The following is a 19,998-nucleotide window of genomic DNA, read 5'->3' as shown; positions in this document are numbered from 1 at the left end:
TACAAGAAAACAATAGTTCTTGCAGCTACATCACTGTGACAAATGCAGTAAACCTCTTTGGCAGTAGTCTCTTGAAGAGTTCTTCCCACTGCGTACGTATAGCTAGAATCATACGAGCAAAAGGAAAGTGCTTCACATGGAGTCCACATAGCTCAGGGGTTGATCAACTCTGGGCCCAATCACTGAGACAACATTGCAGGTCAAAACCAGAACAAAGTTGGTCACACAAATTTCCCCTTGAAATGCCTGATGGCATAGGTGGGAAAAGCAAACACATGCAGCCTGTGCAAGAGGAAAAACAAAAGGCTTTTAAGCTTTCCACCGACGCCACGTCTCATTTTCATTCATTTGAATGGCGGATAGGAGGGGCAGAACACACATTGGGTTTCCGCTGTCTTGTTTCCTCTCCACCTGCGTGGATTTTCATGCCAGCGCAAATGCTGCATATGCCAAAGGGGGTGTGCAGTCATAATGTCGAAAAAATAATGTCAAATTACAAAAATGTCTAAAACATAATGTCGAAAAAAAGGTCGAATTTTGTCTTTTTTTATTTATGTTTTTTTTGGGTTCCGGGGGTAAAAGAAAAGTGTAAAACAAAAACAAAAAAAATATTACAAAAAAGGAGGTTTGGGGGGAACCCCCCCCCCATTTCGAACAAAAAGCAACCAAAAAAAGAAATTGACATTTTTTTTTCAACTTTATTTTTTAGACATTTTGACTTTCGACATTATGACTAAACCGCCAAAGGGGTCGGACAGCTTTATACACAAGCATAAAACAAGTGGACCCCGTAGGGATCCATTGTACACGCTCCCTGCCATGCCAGTACGGCAGAGTGTGTGTACAATTGAAATGAAACCCTCCCGACACATTTCAATTGGGAACACTAATTACCATGCGTATGCGCATGTCGGGGAAGTTTTCATTTTAATTGTGAGCACCACTTGTCACACTTTTACACCACATGTTACCTTTACATTTACACCCCGCAGTGCAAATGCAAATTTGGTGGCGGGGACTTGGTTACACCTGAGTGCAAACGCAGCAGGTCCCTGCCATCCAATTACGCTCAGGAGCAACATGAGCGCTAGTGTGTTGGCTAAGCATCTTGCCTCATCCAAGCAGAGAAAAGTAATGGCGAGCAAAGCTGAGGCAGCATATTTGTGTACACAGTGTCCAGCTCTTTGTGTTTTTCAAAATTATGTTGCTGGGCAAAAGAAAGGGGAAGGGATGTTGGGAGCAATTGTGATTTGTTAGCACAGGTGTGTGTTACCTTTGCTGCTGATGGTTGCTGGTACATTTGCACCAATGAGTGAGCTAAACAATTAGCTGATAACATCACTAGGACAGGTCCCACCTGAAATAAAGCCAGTGCTCTCTGCATCGATGTCCATTTTCTGCACCATGTCATCTGCCAGAATCCCAGTGGGAGAGGAGCATGCAATGGGCATATTGTGAACCTTAGGCCGAGGATTTCTCAAAGAAGTAAGCGCTGGCATTATCCCTTGGGGGATAGAACAGCTTAGCCTACCGCCTTGCTCATGACTTGCTCTCTGTTACCAAGAAACAATCTTGCCTTCTCCTATTATCTCCAACAGGTTCTTCCTTTCATGGCTGCTTTGAATTGCATCAAGTGTTTGAGTCCCACAGAGCTCTGTTGTACCTGCCTACCGATTTCCAAGGAAGAAGAGGGCGATGTACGGGTGCAAAATTTCAAATCATGAACTACTAGCCATAGATAAAAGTCACTTGCCCCCATTTCTGAACGAAAAGCAGTGCTTAATGAGATGGGCGACTGCATAACTATCTTAAAGAATAATCTACAGGTGTACTACTAGCACCAACCATGAAAAGTTAGCAAAGACAACAGTTCCATCCATACTCTCTCTCTCTCTCTCTCTCTCTCTCTCTCTCTCTGGCGGCCTGGGTAAAAGCCGGGGAAAAACGATGTTTAGAATTTGTGGGACAGATGCAAAGCAAGACGCTCTTGCTTTGCATCTGTCCCTCAATTTCTAAAAATCGTTTTGGGTTGGGTATACTTCTACATCTGTGCACCGGGGTCCACAGATGTAGAGGTACACCCAACCCAATACGATTTTTAGAAATGGAGGCACAAATGCAAAACAAGTCTGTCCCTCAATTTCTAAAAATCGTTTTGGGTTGGGTGTATTTGTACATCGGTGCACCCCTCTTGGCAAGAGGGGTGAACAGATGTAGAAGTACACCCAACCCAGAAGGATTTTTAGAAATGGAGGTACAGATGCAAAGCGAGGGGGGGCAGGGAGAGCAGGGGCAGGGAGAGGGCAAATGAGACTGTTTGCTTGTCTCAGAGTGTGCACGTGTTGAGGGTGAATGCTATGGGCGGGGAGCGGAGGCTTATGAGCCAGCACTTTCTAGTAGAGCTGCCATATTTGAAATGGGGCAATGCTGGTACTCCTCAGTTAGCTGGCTATACTCTTGATGGGATAGTACTGCTGTAATAGGGCTTCTATAATTGTTGAATCTTCTCAGCGATAACACTTTTGTTGAGGCAATGCTAGTTCATCTTAGTGGGGCTGCTATACTTTTGACGGGACAACATCAGCACCTTTCAGTTGAGCTGCTACACTGTTATTGACAAGGCCCCAGCACTTCTCAACAGATGTATTTCTTGTTATTTTAATTGGTTATTTATAATGCGTGTACTACCCAGAGGTTTCTAAGCACGGACTGAGGGAGTGAACCTGTGTTGCGCGGACCGAGGGATCGAACCTGTGTTGCTCTGTGTCGTCTTGCTTCCAAGGCGTGCGCGTTGCCCCTGAGCTATCCTTCCGATACTCTAAAGATCTGAAGTACATTTAATGATACAGAACCAGAACTATTGAGCAAGCCTGTCATCATCAGAATGACTCAACACTGTCGTGGTTATACAAGAGCTCATATATTTAAAATGGAATTACTCAGAATGTAGCAGCACTATTCAATAACCGAAAGTTCTTAAGCATAGTTAATGTGAAAATACTACACTTCTCGCCGTTGGGACAGTACTGCCACTTCTCACAGAGGCTTCTACACCTTTTATGGGGCAGCACTGATCCAGCGTACTGCTCACATGCTCAGAATTGTCATTTCTCAGCAGGACTGCAACACTATACCATTGTGTTCTGTATGTTGAGTGCTTCTTCACCACCAATGTGGATTCATGGTTCTCTCCCAGTGTCTAAATAGTAGATCTGTCTATATTCAATTGGCAACAGGCATGTCCGGAGCTGCCTGCTGTCCATAAGATGCCGCTCAGGATGTTGGGAGCCGTGATGGGGCAAGGGATAGAAGGATCGAGCCTGTCGGATAGCAGAATCAGCAGGGTCTTAAAACCTGCTCACTCCTTCTGGAGGGGCAATGGGGCAAAATGAGCCTGATCCCACATACAGGGGGTTGTTACCCCTTTATCTCTCCCAAATGAAAGAATGAGCTCTCTCAGACACAAGTTATCACCCCTGCACACACATTGAATGAATATGGTATGGATCTATAGATCGAGAAAACTGGAGTGACAATTCAGAGTGTTTTAACAGAAATATAATTGTCTTCCCAGATGGGAGGCTGACTCCATTAATATACATGGGGTCACTGAGATGACCAAGAGTGAAACTGTACATTCAGTTGTGAGATTACCAGCAACGGTTGATACTATGCTTCAAGGAGTGAGGTGCCCACTCAATATATCACTGTTTATAGGTGCGAGACCCATCCTGAATGCTTGCCCAAAGAGCCTTGGCCAGAGTTTCACACTGAAGTAGTGAGCATGTGATCTGGGTCTGCAGCCCACACACACTCAGGGACATTTGCTCCAAATTAGTGAGATTGTGCTCCATGGTAGGAGGCACCCGCACAGTCTTTGCTCTGATGTTTTACACACTCACAGGATGGGACGGCATTTTGTTCTCCCATCCTAGTTGTGTTGCTCTGCCTTTTGAGGGCTAGTACAACCTGGATGATTATAGAGGGGTGCAGTAGGGGCAGTGATGGACTACTGGAATGCAACTCGAAGGCTTAAATCACTTTCTTACTTGACTTTAGTATATGCAGTACATGCTAGCCAATGTTTCCACTGTTCTGCGCTGCGTGCGCCTCCACCCCCTCCCCCCCGCGCGCCGTTGCACCAAGTTGGCGACTACATGCAAATTTGTGGTCCTATAACTGCCAGTGATGTCACTTCCTGTATTTGCCCCCTCCCACCCCCGCCGGGAATTCCATAAATCGGCTCCCCTGAGTGTGACTATACAAAATTAGTAAATGTTTCATTATTGATTGGTAGTGTGCACACAACAAATTCAATTATCTCTGAACGATGCAATTCCAAACAGCTGGTGCACTGTTGGTCGCTTGTAAAAGCTGGATTATAATAGTGGCAGCAAGTAGAAGGGAAAGAAGGAGGGAAAGCCCAGAGTGAAAGGAGGGCTGAATGATCCACGGAGAAAGACAGAGTCCTTGACACGAAAGCTGAAAAAGGGCACGGTTGGGACAGGATTGTTTTCAAGGCAGCTCTGAACGTTGAGTGAGAACGGCAAAGTCTTTAGACCGGGTAGTATGTTCCTGAGTCTAGTACTAAATGCCGAGTAGCATCTGTTGCCAGGGCTCCTGTGAGTTGAAGATAGTACGAGCAGTACATTTGTAGCTTGGCTCTGGGCGTAAGAGTCGGGCAGTAAAGATGCGGTACAGAACCTTTGAAGTGAATCGTGGATCGTACAGCGAACCAGTGCACGCTTTTGTGCGGAGAGGAAAGCCTGGTATTTTTAAAAACAGCTGCATTGTGTACTCTGTCATCTCTGAATTTTATAATCTGGAATAGATGGCATATCCATAAGATTTGGTCCAGACACTAACCTTTCATGGAATAATGTTTTTCTGGTGGAGCATGGGGGTGGTTTAAAAAGTGGATCCTGCTCAGTTCGAGTTCAAAAAGAGAATTTTTGGCCACATAGCTAAAATGGGCATCCCCACTAATGTGATCCCAAATGAACCCGAGGGTCCTTGGGGCCTCGGGTTTAGCACGGTGCAAATGCGACAGTTGCCAGTGGTGCTGCTGAATGTCATCTCTGCTCACAGACAGTATAGTGCGTAAAACATTACATTGCAGCCAGCTGTGGTGTCATGTGCCCCGCGAGATGGAGGTCACGTGACACGGAAGGAAGAATAAAGTTTTAACCGGAACTGGCGTCACGGCGCCAGTCCGGAGTTGGAACCCGATCACGGTGGTCGCATCTTTTGTATGCAGGCGACTCTGCTGCGTTGCGCGCAGCGACAGGGGGCCCGGAGAGGCCCGAACGTTACGAGCGGTGAGGGCCTGCTTCCACACCACACCCCCCCCGCTCGTAACATCACACTGGCGACGAAGCGGGATCGACCCGCATTCCAAAACACACGCGGTCCCGCGTATCATTAATCCGCCCACGATGCAGAGGAATAGATGTTCTATCTCCTCTCAATCCATTCCTGGGAGACCACGCGACGGCCCCACGACGTGCAGGGGCATGCCACAAGTCTACACGATCACTCCTAGGAATCCTTTATCTCCATGGGAAGCAGTGGAGGACACTCAACAAGCTAATGCGCAGCAAGCATTTCTTCCTCCAACACCTCCAGGCACCCCACATGCAGAGAACCAAGAGCACAAGACCCACCTCACCACAAGAGTTACCACGCCCTAAAACCAAGTAAGGAGTACATTGGCAAGGGAGAAGTAAAAGTACAATACGGCAAGGTGCGTTCTAAAACATGTCCAGCCCAAACACCAACCCCACGAGAGCCAGCATAGGCTCGTCATCCAGGAGGAGCCTCACCCTGGACCCTCCAGACCCAACACAAACAACTTTTATGCCACCTTTCGACCCCTTCACCACTGGTGCAGCCATTAGGTGGGAGATCTTGCTACAACAATTTGAGATGCATCTAGATGCGAGAGACATTACCATAGCGAAAAAGAGGCGCATTTTCCTCCTACTCAACGTTGGAGCAGCCACCCTACGCCTATTCAACGCTACCCCGAACCGTGGCAACGACAACAACTATGACGCAGCCAAAGCCGCACTTACGAATATGTTCAAACCTGACCTCAACCCAGACTACGAACGCTTTCATTTCTGCATGGCGAGGCAGCGCGAGAAAGAGACCGTAGACAAATTCCACGCTCGCCTACGAGAAATGGCAGTAGGTTGCGAGTTCCCGGAGGAGGAGTTCGCCATCCGTCTCCAGATCATCAACGGGATATCCTCAGAAAAACTGAGACGAGCCATCCTGTCCGAGAAAAACATCCGTCTCTCTCGCATCCTGGAAATGGCACGCCTCCGTGAGCAAACAGATGATCAAGTAGCGATCATGGAAGCTGCCATCCAAAGACTGCCGCTAGACAACCCCAAACCTACGGAAGACGTTGCAGCCATTTCCAAGCATCAGAGCAATCGCATGACACAGAGCCAAAGGCTCACCACAACACAAGGGCGAGACAGAAACTGCAAATGGTGTGGAGGCCCATGGCACAAAGGTGATTCGTGCCCGGCATGGGGTTCCACGTGTAGAAAATGCAATCGCCTTAACCACTACGCTGCAGTTTGTTTGAATCCACCGAACAAAAATGACACAACGCAACAACCCTCACAAGATCGCAGGAAAAAGTTCGCGCCTAGAGAATCCTCCCGCCAACAAGAACGGAAAGGTAAAGCTAGAGCCGTTGACGACCTCCAAAGATCCCCAGACACGTGCAGCAGCGACAACAGCGATGACGACTCGTCCCCAGAGAGGAGAGACAAACCTAGACGGAAGAAAGGGAGTAGACAGATTCACAGAGTACACCTGATCTCAGCAATCGAACCACATCGAGCACGAAAAAGGAAAAGACCATCATGCACAGTTCTTTCCAACGGAGCACCCCTGAAGGTAGTCATAGACACTGGCGCAACTGTGAACGTCATGCCAGTGAAGGCATTCAACAAACTCTGCCCGAAGCCCACGCTCCAGAGGAAAAACGTTCAGCTATATGCCTACGGAAGCAAGAAACCATTGCCCGTACAAGGATCGTTCAAGTCAGACTTTACTCTTTACCACTTCGCCTTCGGGCTCCAACAGGACAATCTTGACAACCTGCTAGAAAAACATAAGAAGTTGTTCCAAGGCATCAGGTGTCTGAAAGGGCGAACCATCAAGCTCCACATAGACCCCACTATTGAACCCAAGGCAGTAAGGCATTGTCGAATCCCGTTCCACTTGAGGGGAGCCGTAGAGAAAGAACTAACTAAGCTAGAGGAAGAAGGAATCATTGAAAGAACGTCAGGACCCACCCCGTGGGTCTCGCCCATGGTAGTGGCCCAGAAGCCCAAACAACCGGACGCGGTAAGAATTTGTATCGACATGAGGCTTCCCAACGCAGCCATTGGGAGAGAACGTCATGTAACACCCACGATAGACGAGCTCAACGTAGACCTCACAGGAGCTACTATCTTCAGCAAACTCGACCTCAGATCAGGCTACCACCAACTGAGACTGTCCAGAGAGATATATCACCACATTCTCCTCTCACCTCGGCCTGATGAGGTACAAACGACTCAACTTTGGAATATCATCTGCTGCAGAAGTGTTCCAGCATGAAATCCGCAAAGTCATCACAGGGTTAGAAGGCACTACCAATATCAGTGACGACATCCTTGTATACGCATCGAACAAAAGAGATCACTACAAACGACTGGAAGCGGTCCTAACAAGGTTGGAAGAAGCGGGCCTGACGCTAAACGCAGAAAAATGCGAGTTCAACAAAGTAGAGATATGCTTCTTCAGACATATCTTCAGCGCCAAGGGTGTGTCCCCGGACCCATCCAAGGTACAGGATATAAAAGACACCAAAGCACCCCAATCAGCCTCCGAAGTTCGAAGCTTCATGGGAATGGCGACGTATTGTGCACGTTTCATCCCCGACCTCGCCAGCACAGCAAGTCCACTCAGAGAACTAACGAAGAAAGACCAAAAGTGGGTATGGACCGAAACTCACCAGCAGGCGTTCCAACAGATTAAAGACACCCTCTCCGCGTCCACCACCATGGCGTTCTTCAACACCGATCGGCAAACCGAACTTGTGGTCGACGCCAGCCCTGTCGGCCTCGGAGCAGTCTTAACACAGACCGACAACGAAGGAAACGTGTTCCCCGTTGCATTTGCCAGCATAGCTCTTACAAAACCTGGACAAAACTATGCCCACATAGAAAAGGAAGCCCTAGCCATTCTATGGGGATGCCGACACTTCAAAGTGTACCTGGTAGGCAAACGAGCAAGAGTCCTCACAGACCACAAACCGCTGATCCCAATATTCCGAGGGTCTGCTCCTCACCCACCAGCGCGCATAGAGAAATGGATGCTGCAGTTGCAACCCTATAACATCGAGCTTGAATACCGCCTAGGAACAGACAACCCAGCAGACTACTTATCCCGCCACCCGCGGCCTGCTACCAACAGAGAGCGGCGTCAAGCAAAAGAAACCGACGAACACGTCTGCCACATAGTCACCTGCGCAAGGCCAAGGGCCCTGATCCTGCACGAAGTAGCCACCGAAACGGAAGCAGACACCATCCTACAACATACCGCTAATACCGTCCGATCCGGAAACTGGAAGACCTTTCTCACGTCAATGGCCCAGCGCACCGCGCCAGCCCAAGCCAAACCCAGAGCCCTGTTTGGGATTCGACATGAACTCTCGGTAGCCCCTGAAGGTGTCCTACTCAAGGGACACAGGATCATACTGCCTGAGTCACTAGAAGAAAGAGCTCTCCTCCTAGCACACAGTGGACACCAAGGTATGGTTAAAACCAACGCCTATCTGAAGTCCAGAATGTGGATGCCGAACATGCAACAAAAGGTGGTAGAGTTAGTAGATGCTTGCGCAGCCTGCCAAGCATCCAAGGAGACCGGAAAATCCCGAACCCATCAGCAGTGCCCCAAGAAGCTGCAAACGCTGGGACGCGGTCAGCATGGACCACTGCACGATTGCCATTGCCAGGGAGGGATATCTCCCCGTAGTGATCGACGAGTTTAGCCGCTACCCGGAGGTGGAGCACGTAACATCCACCAATGCAGAGACCACCATCCTCACACTTGAAAAGATATTTGCCACTCACGGGATACCGAGAAAAGTGAAAAGTGACAACGGACCGTCATTCACCAGTCAAGAATTACGCGAGTATTTCAAAGAGGTAAATGTCAAACACCAGCGAATCACCCCAAGGTGGCCCCAAGCGAATGGAGACGCCGAAAGGTTCATGGGGTCACTCAACAAAGTCATCAGGATCGCAAAAGAGCAAGGACGCCCGTGGCTGAAAACAGTTTACCGGTTCCTGAGAACACACAGACAAACCCCACACTCCTCCACAGGTATCAGCCCGGCGGCCCTCATGCTAGGCGTACCTATACAGGCAGAACTACCCATACACCCCCAATGGATAGCACCGGAACCAGACATCCCTGCCATAGACGCCAGGCGGCGGAGGCGAAATGAGCAAGAAAGCATCGCCAGGCGAGCCTGTCACAGAGAGCTGATGCCAGGAGACGCCGTCATCGTCAGGAACCGAGCCCCACAAAAAAAGATGTCCCTCAACTTCGAACTCCAACCATGGACAGTGAGCACCGCAAATCACAGCATGGTCACAGCCACCCGAGAAGGGGAGACGGTGACGAGAAACGTATCTCACTTCAGGAAGGTACCCCCAGAACAGTGGGAAGAGCGACCGATTTCTCCGAGAGAAGAAACTGAAACACCGCCCTCACCCCCCGACCAAATGGCGCCAAGGAACACAGCCATCCCAGGAACATCAGACAGTTCACATCAGCAAACAGGGGGAGACGAGACCTCGTCCCCCAAAGCAGAAGCGCCAGAGAAGAAAAACACACGGTATCATCTGAGGGAGAAGCCCAAGCTGTCGTCCCGCCTCAAAGGATACGTAGTGGCCAGAATAGGCCAGCCAAAATCACACCGAGGCGAACCCTGAATACAACCGCAAGTTTGACCACAATGTTAAGGTACCGGCTAAGATGTATGTTTGCAACCGCAAGTTTGACCATAATGTTAGATACCAGTTAAGATGTATGTTTTGACAGCCGTGCAAATACCTCCAATTTGGGGAGGAATGTGGTGTCACGTGCCCCGCGAGACGGAGGTCACGTGACACGGAAGGAAGAATAAAGTTTTAACCGGAACTGGCGTCACGGCGCCAGTCCGGAGTTGGAACCCGATCACGGTGGTCGCATCTTTTGTATGCAGGCGACTCTGCTGCGTTGCGCGCAGCGACAGGGGGCCCGGAGAGGCCCGAACGTTACGAGCGGTGAGGGCCTGCTTCCACACCACGCCCCCCCCCCATCGTAACATCACACCAGCCTTTCAAGAACACTTAACATTGACAGAGACTGGAGAGGACTGGGTCAGTGTGTTGTGGTGTCCAGCTGAGTGGGTCGATTTATGACGCATTTTACCATGCTCCCTCTCCAGGCACACCTTGCCATGCAGAATTTTAACCACAGTTATTTACTCCGTGCCCCTCTCCCACGTTCATCCAATAGCAGAGGCACTGGCCTTATCGTGCGAGCAAACTGCAGGCAGGTCAGTTGCCGGGGGAGCGAGGGATGCTCAGAACTCGGCACTTACTTGGGACGAAACGGTAGCCTGAAGTTCTCCTACAGGCTGCTTTGATCTCCCGTTTGCACTTTCCCTCTCACAGGCAGCAGTAGCTCATACAGATTACATGGCTCGTTGCACCTTCATGCGGAATTCGTAGGGTCTTTATAATCATTTGGCGTTGACGTGATGATGGGTCTCCTTCAGGCAGACATGACAGCACCACCTAGCAGCTCTAGCACTCGAGGGGTGCTGCTGCACGCCCAAACACCTGCCCAAATCCTGCCTGGTCTAATTAAAACGCACATTGATGGTGCATGTGGCAGGTTAGCTAATAAGCACATGTACTCAGTTTCTTACTCGCCCCAATGTAATTATCACTCTCCAATCGCGAGTCGCAAGTGGACACTTTGCAGCCCGATGATATGCTTGTGTTAATGCCAATGCTGTCCAGCCTTTTGCCTTCTTTATCCAGCAGGGAGGAAGAATACCATCAACATAGAAAAACAACTTCTTCCTACCGTATGATAATGGGGATGCCTCTACAACCAGCTCAGCACAAATAAGGGTCCCCAACTATGTCCTATGTGACCTGTATTGGGCCCAAGATCTCTGAGGAGCAATGCAAGGAGGATCCCAGCACATCCAACCATCTCAATTTACCAAACAAGATCCTTAAAGGAGGATATCCGACAGATGACAGGCAGAAGAGGGCCCAGGATATTGGACCAGAAACGGACCTATCACTTCCACTTAGACATTTGTATGCTGCAGCAAATAAACAGCGAAGACTCCAACCCCCCAGTTTCTTTATTTTGGTAGCTAAGCAGAGTCATTTAAAGGCCCTGCTCGTCAGAGAAAAGCTAGTCTTCAAGTGGATAACATGTCACAGCCAGGAATCTAAAAAGTCTAACTTTGTTCCACGGACCTTCCTCTTATGACAGCACCCATCGGGTGGTTGAGTGCCCTGCTTATCCACAGATAAATAGTCTTGGGAGGGATCAGGGAGGAAAGGGGACATGATTCCTGTTTCAATAGTAGCCTTTTGTCGCTACTAGACTGTGACAAAATCATCCATAGCAAAAGCCAACACCTTCTACGACTCTTACAGCCAGACCATGAGAGGACTGGATCCAGTCAGTGGTCATCAAGGCATGTGGAGAGACTTCTCACTGGACGATTTGCCTTATCAACATTCAGCGACTTCACTTCTCAAGTTAGTAGTGCCCCTTGTGGAGTTTACTAATGGTGGCATACACAATAACCAAAGGCAGGCTCTTAGTCTGGGGACTTCTTTTCGTTTGGTCATTGTTTCACGTAGAGCACCAAGGCTGAAGCTTAAACATTTAAGAACAATGCCAGTGTTGCCTCGAACCAGACACTCCAGAATAATCTTGAATGGAGAGTTTTAAAAGATTACAAAAAGATTAGAGCCATTTCATGTAGCCCATGCAGTGCAGATATGGAGCTGCCTTATAAATAATTGAAGGCAAAAATATTATCTTGTTAGGATGAACTGACTTTAGCAATGGGGAGTAATCCGATCAGTTCTGACTCTTTTTGATGTCGAAGGACTTGGTGGAGTCGATAGTCTCTGGAGAGCCAGAGCATGCAAAGTACCTGAAGAAGTAGATGGCCCCAGACAAGACTATGGTCTATGCATCAAAGGAGTGACTTCTTTTCACTCCCATAACAATGAGATTAAATTCCCTGAACTGACCTTCATTTCTAGTCAATTTTCTTGACAAGTCTAATGGGGCTCGAGGGACCACTGAAGGAATGGGAGACTCATGCAGTGGGGACTAATTAAGGGTGACATGGGGATCTTCCCCATACCACCACTGTGCCCCCCCCCCTAGAGTGAGGCAGGGAATTTTATCACACAGTCTTATGTCAAAACCATGCAGCATTACATTTGTGCATGCAGTGTATATTAACAGACCTATACCTTGCAGGAGTTATGCTCGAGCAGGCAGATCATGTAGGTGTTAGGCTTCGCTCAAACAGTATTTTTCCCTGATACTGGCGGGCACATACGGCACCAAGTTTGAACCGTTCTCAATGAAGTCAAAGTCTCCCCCAATAACGTGCATCCATCCAGATCAAAGAGAGACAAGTAAACAGGTTCCCAGTGGGGTCCCCATGCATCTTTCACATTCTACTGGAACCTTCTTACTTCATTCCTGTGTACTTGACTCTTCTGCATTCCTCTACTTCACCCACTCTTCAAGTTCATCATAACACTGAGCGCTTGTGCTCAGATGAGACTCCTTTATAAAGGAGAGTTCACAAATGGTGATCCAAGATTGTATCCCACCTAGAGCTTCTTGGTGTTGTAGCCTTTGCCTTTCCTGGTGTTGCTTGTTCCTGCTGAATCCATCATCCAAGAGTCCCTAGGCAAAGCATGCCCCCTCAAAGCATGCTACAAGGAGGAAGGCCTGGGGGGGGGGGCTGCATGCACCTAAGGGTTGGTCTAACTGTTCCCTTCCTGACTCACCCACAATGCTAGCACCACCTCACCTCAACCTCCTGCAACACCATTCTGTCGCTTTCCACCTACCTCCTCGGTTGTCCTCACTCCTGCTATCACTCCCTGGGCTGATCCAGTTGAAGAAATGATATAAAAGTTCCCTTTTGCCAACCAGGTCCAAATGGGCCCTTTTCTCTCCACCTCACTCTACGTGTGGCATCCCTCGGGGCTCTATCCTATCACCTTGGCTCTTCAACATCAATCTGACCCACCTGATCTCCACTTTCTCCCCTCATTTCCAGTGTTACGCAGATGGCAAACAGCTGTCTTTCAAGCTGCCTTCCTCTACCACCTCCTCCTCTTCCCTCACACCCGACTGCCGGGCTGCTTTGTAGGCATGGTGCTCTACCACGATCTCTGCCTTAATGCCAGTAAGACAGCAAACCTTCTCATTGGGATGCCTGCGCCTTGTCTTCCCCCACCCCCACTCTCTGGCCCGACTCCCTGGGTCCTCTTTCCTCACCCACTTGTGAGGTAAAAAACCTTGGGATCATTCGACTCCTCTCTCTCTTTCTTTCTTTCCACACATCATGGATCTTGCCAGGAAGTCCAAATTTCAGTTGCATCTCCTCAAGTACATTCTACCTTTCCTCGCCTTCCCCCAGAAGCTCATTGTCTGTGGAGCCCTGGTTCTCTCTAGGTTAGACTACTGCAATAGCCTCTTTCTCAACCTGCCTCTTTCCTCCCTTGACCCTTCAGCTAATACAGAATTGAACTGTGAGACTTATCCTTGGCCTCAAGCCCAGGGACTGCATCTCTCCAGGCCCAACATCTCTCCACTGGCTCCTGGTGACCGCAAGGATCAAATTCAAGACCATTTGCATCATCCCCAAGGCTGTCTGGGGCCAGGGACCTCTTTACATCCAGCTTTCCCACCCTAAATACCTCCCGGCAAGAGTCCTTCGGCCTTCTGGCTCCAACTCTCTGCAGGTGAAACGCTTCTCTAAGCAAAGAGAAAGGTAGATCCCTTTCCTCATCTGATTCCTCCCTCTATAACACCCCCCCTCCCCCAGACTTGAGCCGGATCTTCTTAAGTTCCAGAAAATACTCAAGACTTTCCTTTTCTCCTCTTCCTTCCCTCTCCCCCTCCCATGCTAACTCTCCATCTGCCGCTGCGACTGGGGCCTGGTCCCTTCAGAGTCATACAGGGGCCAGACCACCTCCTACCAGTCCTCCCAGAATCCTTTGCCAGCACTTGCCCTAAGGCTCCCTTCCCCAGACTAGCCCCACTTGGTCCTCACTGTCCACTGGACTCATCCTCCCTCCCATCCTTCCCCTGGCACTTGCCACCTTGGCCTGCCCAGCACTTGCCTGCCCCCACAGTTGGGGGTACCTAACCCCTACACTTCTCCCTCTAACCTCTCCCCCTAACTTCTCCCCCTTGCACTTACAACTGTGTCGTGCACTTGCACAGTAGGATTGTCACAAGGCCAATGTAACCATTTTTGTGGTTCTACTTTTTTTGATTCCCATGTCCACACCCCTCCCATCTTGTCTTGTGGGGCCTGGAAACACCTGTGTATAGGCGCAATACAAATGTCCAATAAATAAAAAAGCCGTTTGCCCTGGCAAACTTTAAAATCATCCGACCATCTTAAAATCATGGCCAAATCACTGCAGAGCCTGGAAAAGGCCAAACTTAGAGAGGGATAAATTCAAGGCCTGTGAAGGCTGGAAGGCCATCAACCAAGAGAAAAGCAAGAGAAAACCAGTTCCAGGACCCATGGTTTTAGGTGACAATATCATAGGCTGGAAAAATTATTGGCAACGAGGAACAGATATCTACTGATAGGAGTTTGTGAATGGTATTTCTACTGGTACGAAGGGTGACCAGCGGTTATTATTCGAGACTGTCACATACTCTAAAACACACAGGGAGAAGTACTTGCTGGTAGACAAAGCCAATAAGCAAGCTGGGTGCTATATTCCTAAAACTAGGACACTAAAAGACTGGCACCAAGAAGCGAGCTGGAAATATATAATCCCAACACTGTATTGTGTTGGTCCATGCACAGACCAGTGGTCCTTTAGGCAGAGCCCTTCAGTATTTTGAGAAGACCCATATCAAGATTGTTATTATAATTATTTAGGTATTTGAATGCAGACCTAATTTCCGAATTCAATCGAGAACTTTACAAGTCATAGAAGAAAGCAGGTTGTAAGAGATTAATATAAGAGAGCAGGGAGCTAACAAAGGAGTGCAGGGAATCTGGCAGTAAGGGATCTACAAGCAACCAGTGGGGGGAAACAACGGGGGAGTGATTCGTACCCATGCATTAGAATGCGACATATCCTATGTCTGAGTTTTGTCTGCAGCAGTGCTGTGAAATAAAATACCTTTGTAGCACTAACCTTACATTAAATGTATTTACTGGACAACCCAGACTGGCTGCAGGGACTTGGTCCGGCCGGACTTGGGAGCACTTGGCAACTATGCTTCCGGCACTTCCTGGACCCCTAGTTCTGAGTTTGCTTACCCAAAAACATTCAACTCCTGCCATATTCAGTACGTGCTCGGCCATCTCTTCCTATAGTATGGTCAGAGGATGTAGGGAGTCTCCCCCATTTAGCAGTACATCCTCCTGGTATTGCGATACCGGTTCCCCGTGGTGTTGAGCAGGGGAGGGTGGAGACAGCATTTATATCGCTCTCCATCTTCTTTAATAATATTTGCCTTTTTCACTCTGTGATCTTAGACATGAGGCTCCCAAATAGTCTGGTCTTGTCCAAAATGTGCTCCTTTAAGACTTGCAGGATGTTGTCTCAAGGTGTTGTCTACAGTTGCTAAAACACATCAAGATGGTTCACAAGGAGATGCTGTAAATGGAATCCGATTGTGATATATTTCTGCATGCATACAAGACTGTTAAAGAGAAATCTGAAAGTGGACAAGTTCAAGCATCAGCACATGTGTATGCATATTCTGCTTTTCTACCACTGTAAGAGCGGTATGGTTTTCCTGAAACCAACGCTGAACTGTAAATTAAGGCCGATGTAGGAATCAGTGTAAACGCTTATGGGATGACCATCCATGAACTATTCATTTCTACATCAGGGTTTCAGTTTCCTTAAATCTCGCTAAACACCTTTTTATTAGCCTACCATTTCTTCCATAGTCAATGCTCTGCACAGCAGGGGTGTTGCTAGATCTGGAAAAGATCTGGGGCTATGCTAATTTTGGGACTGTCCGGACTGGGGGCTAGCTAGCCATTTTGGTTGTAACTCTGAGCTTCTATCCGGGGCTACAACCAAAAGACACAGGGCTATAGCCCCCTCTGCCCCCGCTCTCGCAACGCCTCTGCTGCACAGCATTATAAACGAGCAGGGGATTAACGCTTTTGTGGGGCAACCCTCCAAATTTAGCATAACTGGTGTGCTTTCCCTTCCACTGGGGTTTTTAGGTGGAACATTGGCTATTTGTTAAATTGCTGAGAGCCTCAGTTATGATCTGCTTTTGATGGGGGCCCACGACTCTGTTCTGCATTCTATTTGTTTGAAAACGAATCAGCAATTAATATTTCGTAGGAGCACAAGCGGGATGTGCTCTCTGAAGAATTATAGGTGAAAACTGTGTGCAAAAAGCTTTTAAGTTGTGGCTGTGAGAAACACTGAAAATGTTCATACAACCACTGAGATATCCACCTTGCGACTGTGATTTATTTCAAATCGGTGACGCAAAGCCGTTTTCTGTTAATGTTTTGTCCTGTTCCATCATGTTTTCAAGTGCAAATACCAGTTACCAAACATTAAATGTCAAGATTTTGATTTTCACAATTCCAACATCTAAAATATAATTCCTCACAAGCCATGATCGAGCCCAAAAAATGTACCTCACTGTATCAGGATACGAAGCATCATTGCTGAATAAGTAATCAGCACATAGATGATTTGTAATAACTCCTCCTTCGGTCACTGCAGCATATGTGAAGAAAATATAGATTTCATTTTGTTATACTTTATGGGAGCATATTTTAGAAAACATAACTTATAAATAACCAAGAAAATAGACAATACGTTCACAGTCTTTCCAAGGTATACAACACAAACCTAGAAAGTTGCAGAGGGGCCCCTGCTACGCACGGTTGTACGCATTGTCAACTTACTAGCATGGCCCAAAAACTCCGACAATTTAGTCGCACAACACATTACATTCCTGCCGCTTCTGATGCGAATGAAAATTACACACACTCGACATAGCTCTCAACCATGTGTCGCAAAGGCAGGAGAAAACACCCGATTTTGTTTTTTGCGGGTGAGAGCCGGGTGACTCAGCTCTTTACAAGGCGTGTGAGTTAGCTGTCACAGAGTTCCAGGAACCAGGCTAAGGAGCTATAGTACCAGGATATGACTCCCCTATGAAGGCCCACGTCTTCCTGCTTTCAGCTCATGGAGCCACAAGCTGATCAAGGGCCAATTCCCTTAATGAAGTCACACAGACGACTGGGATAGGCCCACTTCGAATTAGCCAATCATAAAACACAACAAATAAGGTACAAAGGTGAACCTCATAATGAGATTAAGTGATAGCGAAATATTTTCGGTGCGTGACAGGGCGAGAACAGTAAAACTAGTGAGCGAGACGTCACGTATAATAATAATAATAATGTGTATGATACACGTTAGGATTTTGCTTTTGAGAAAAGTGTGTTTCCTCTTAATGGGATGGACAGTGAAGCACAGCTCACCCCAGAAATTACAAAGCTCCCGGTCCACGCTCTGAGAGAACCAAGCCTTGCCGCCACTAAACATGACTAGCCGACGGTGACTAGTCCCCATTCGAGAAACGAACAATGGCAACGTCCCGCCCACTCTTCTTCACGTGACTCTGGCGCGTTATGACGTGCTGATAAGTCACGAGCTTTACATTGCCGCTTCACGTTGCCACTTCACCTCGAGCGGGAAAGAAGGCCAGTCGTGACTCGTGAGATAGCCTCGTGGTGGCGAGGTGGTGAGTATGGGCATTCCGCCCTTACGAAACTTATTTGCTTTACATTAAGTCTTGAGGCTATCGCATAATTGATTGTTATTTTAGTGCGGAAGAGCGATAATGCCTGACCGGGAGTGGGTTAGGGGGGGGCTATTTCAGTTTATTTTGGGCATGAGACAGGTTCCTGTCAGAGAGGTGCACGGGCATTTTTCCGTTAAAAAGCGCATTTGGTTTACAGTAAGCCTTAAAGCTACCTGATTATTTCAGTGTAGAGGGGCGTCCTCCATTATGAAGCGAATTTGGTTTACAGTAAGTCTTAAAGCGATGGCATAGTGATTGTTGTGTGGCCTAGCGGAGTGTGGGTGGCCAAACATACGTGCACACACACACACTCATGCACAGAGGAGTCAGACACGATGTTGCCGGTTGCATCACCCGGCGGCAACTGCTGCACGGACTTCCTTTATTTTATTGCGCATGCACGGACCCAAACGAGGCTGGCGCATGCCCAGTGCACACCTGGGACGTCACATCCCTTTTTATCTTTAACAACAAACAACAACATGAATTTAACTTATTAAACATTAACTGGAGCGACCTGGGAGCAGGTTTATTCCCGTCACTTACTGACAGCCACGGATCTCCTGACCTCAGTCCCCTGAGTCCAACACATAGTCCTTGAGACGGGCAGGCGGTCTCCTGGACACTCTTGAGGGCTACCTAGATGTGACTGTTGGGGTCTCCGTGCTTGCTTCCGCCGCTGGGGCTCCGATGTTCATGGGTTCCTCGCCCAGCTCTTCAGGGCCTCCTTCCGGGGTGGGCACGGCTTGGGCACTGGACATTCCTGTTGATGTGTCCACCTTCTTGAAGAAAGATACATTACGCGTGACCGTACCGCGCTCACAGGCGGCTGTCACCATGGTCCCCTTTACATGGGTGACCTTCCAAGGGTGCGGTTCAAACGGTAGAGCTAGCTTTCCTTCGGGGTGACGGTTCTTGACTAGCACTGAATCTCCGACACGGATCTCCTTGCCCTGCTGACCGCGCCTGTCACTTTCCTTCTGGTTGTGTATGGCCTGCTCTTGTCGTACCTTTTCATTGTCTATGATGCCCGGACTCCTCCCCTCCATTTCAGGTATCATTCCTCTGGGGCAGAGCCCAAATAGGGCCTCCGCCGGGGCGACACCCGTGGACTGATGGGGTGTGGTCCGATATTCCCTCAAGAACTCCACTAGCTTCTTCTGCAGGTCGTCACCTCCGTTTGCCGAGATCCTCAGCACTTTATTCAGCGTGCGCATCATTCTTTCCGCTTCTCCGTTAGCGCGAGGCCACAGTGGCGATACTCTGCGGTGCTGGATTCCCCTATCACGGAGGTATTGCGCAAATTGGTTGCCGGTAAACGACGGTCCGTTGTCCGAGCAGAGCATTTCTGGAAAACCGTGTGCCGCAAACATTCTGTAGAATGCCCTCGTGGTGAATTCTGTTGCCGTTGATTTTACCACCTCCACCTCCGGGTATCTCGACCATTGGTCAACGGCCACCAGGAAATACATGCCCCGACCCGTCGAACCAAAGTCTACATGGATTGTCCCCCACGGCTTCTCACTCCGCTCCATCGAGCTTATAGGGGGAGCCCTGTCACCCGGGGTCGCCGCCTGGCAAGCCAAACACCTTTTCACGAAGCCCTCAACCTTTTCTTCTAGATCCGGAAACCACACCTTTGGTCGTAGTCTCGCTTTCGTTTTGACCACCCCTTGATGTCCGATGTGTGCCAGTTCAAGCACCCGCTTCCTTAGTGTCTGATGGGGTTACAATTTGCCTCCCTCTCAGTAGCAGACCATCGTCGGAGATTGAGAGCTCCTCCTTCACCCGCCATAGTGCCTGAAGATCTCTCTGGGCCTCCTGCTGGCG

General features: G+C 48.7%; 1 protein-coding gene across 1 annotated transcript in view; it reads right to left on the bottom strand.

The window, feature by feature from the left end:
• TERB2 (telomere repeat binding bouquet formation protein 2) overlaps positions 1-17,909 on the bottom strand; it is a 446,976-nt gene extending 429,067 nt beyond the window's left edge. The window contains exons 1-2 of the mRNA XM_069625425.1: positions 17,846-17,909; positions 16,991-17,072 (exon numbers count right to left, since the gene is read on the bottom strand). Coding sequence (XP_069481526.1) covers positions 16,991-17,072; positions 17,846-17,909 — 146 coding nt within the window. The remainder of the gene's footprint in view (positions 1-16,990; positions 17,073-17,845) is intronic.
• Between the last annotated feature and the right edge of the window lie 2,089 nt (positions 17,910-19,998).

This window comes from Ambystoma mexicanum, chromosome 11 (assembly GCF_040938575.1).
Source record: "Ambystoma mexicanum isolate Mex_15411 chromosome 11, UKY_AmexF1_1, whole genome shotgun sequence".
Lineage (NCBI taxonomy): Eukaryota > Metazoa > Chordata > Amphibia > Caudata > Ambystomatidae > Ambystoma > Ambystoma mexicanum.
The sequence above is the reverse complement of the archived record's forward strand: the minus strand, read 5'-3'. Positions and strand labels throughout refer to the sequence as shown.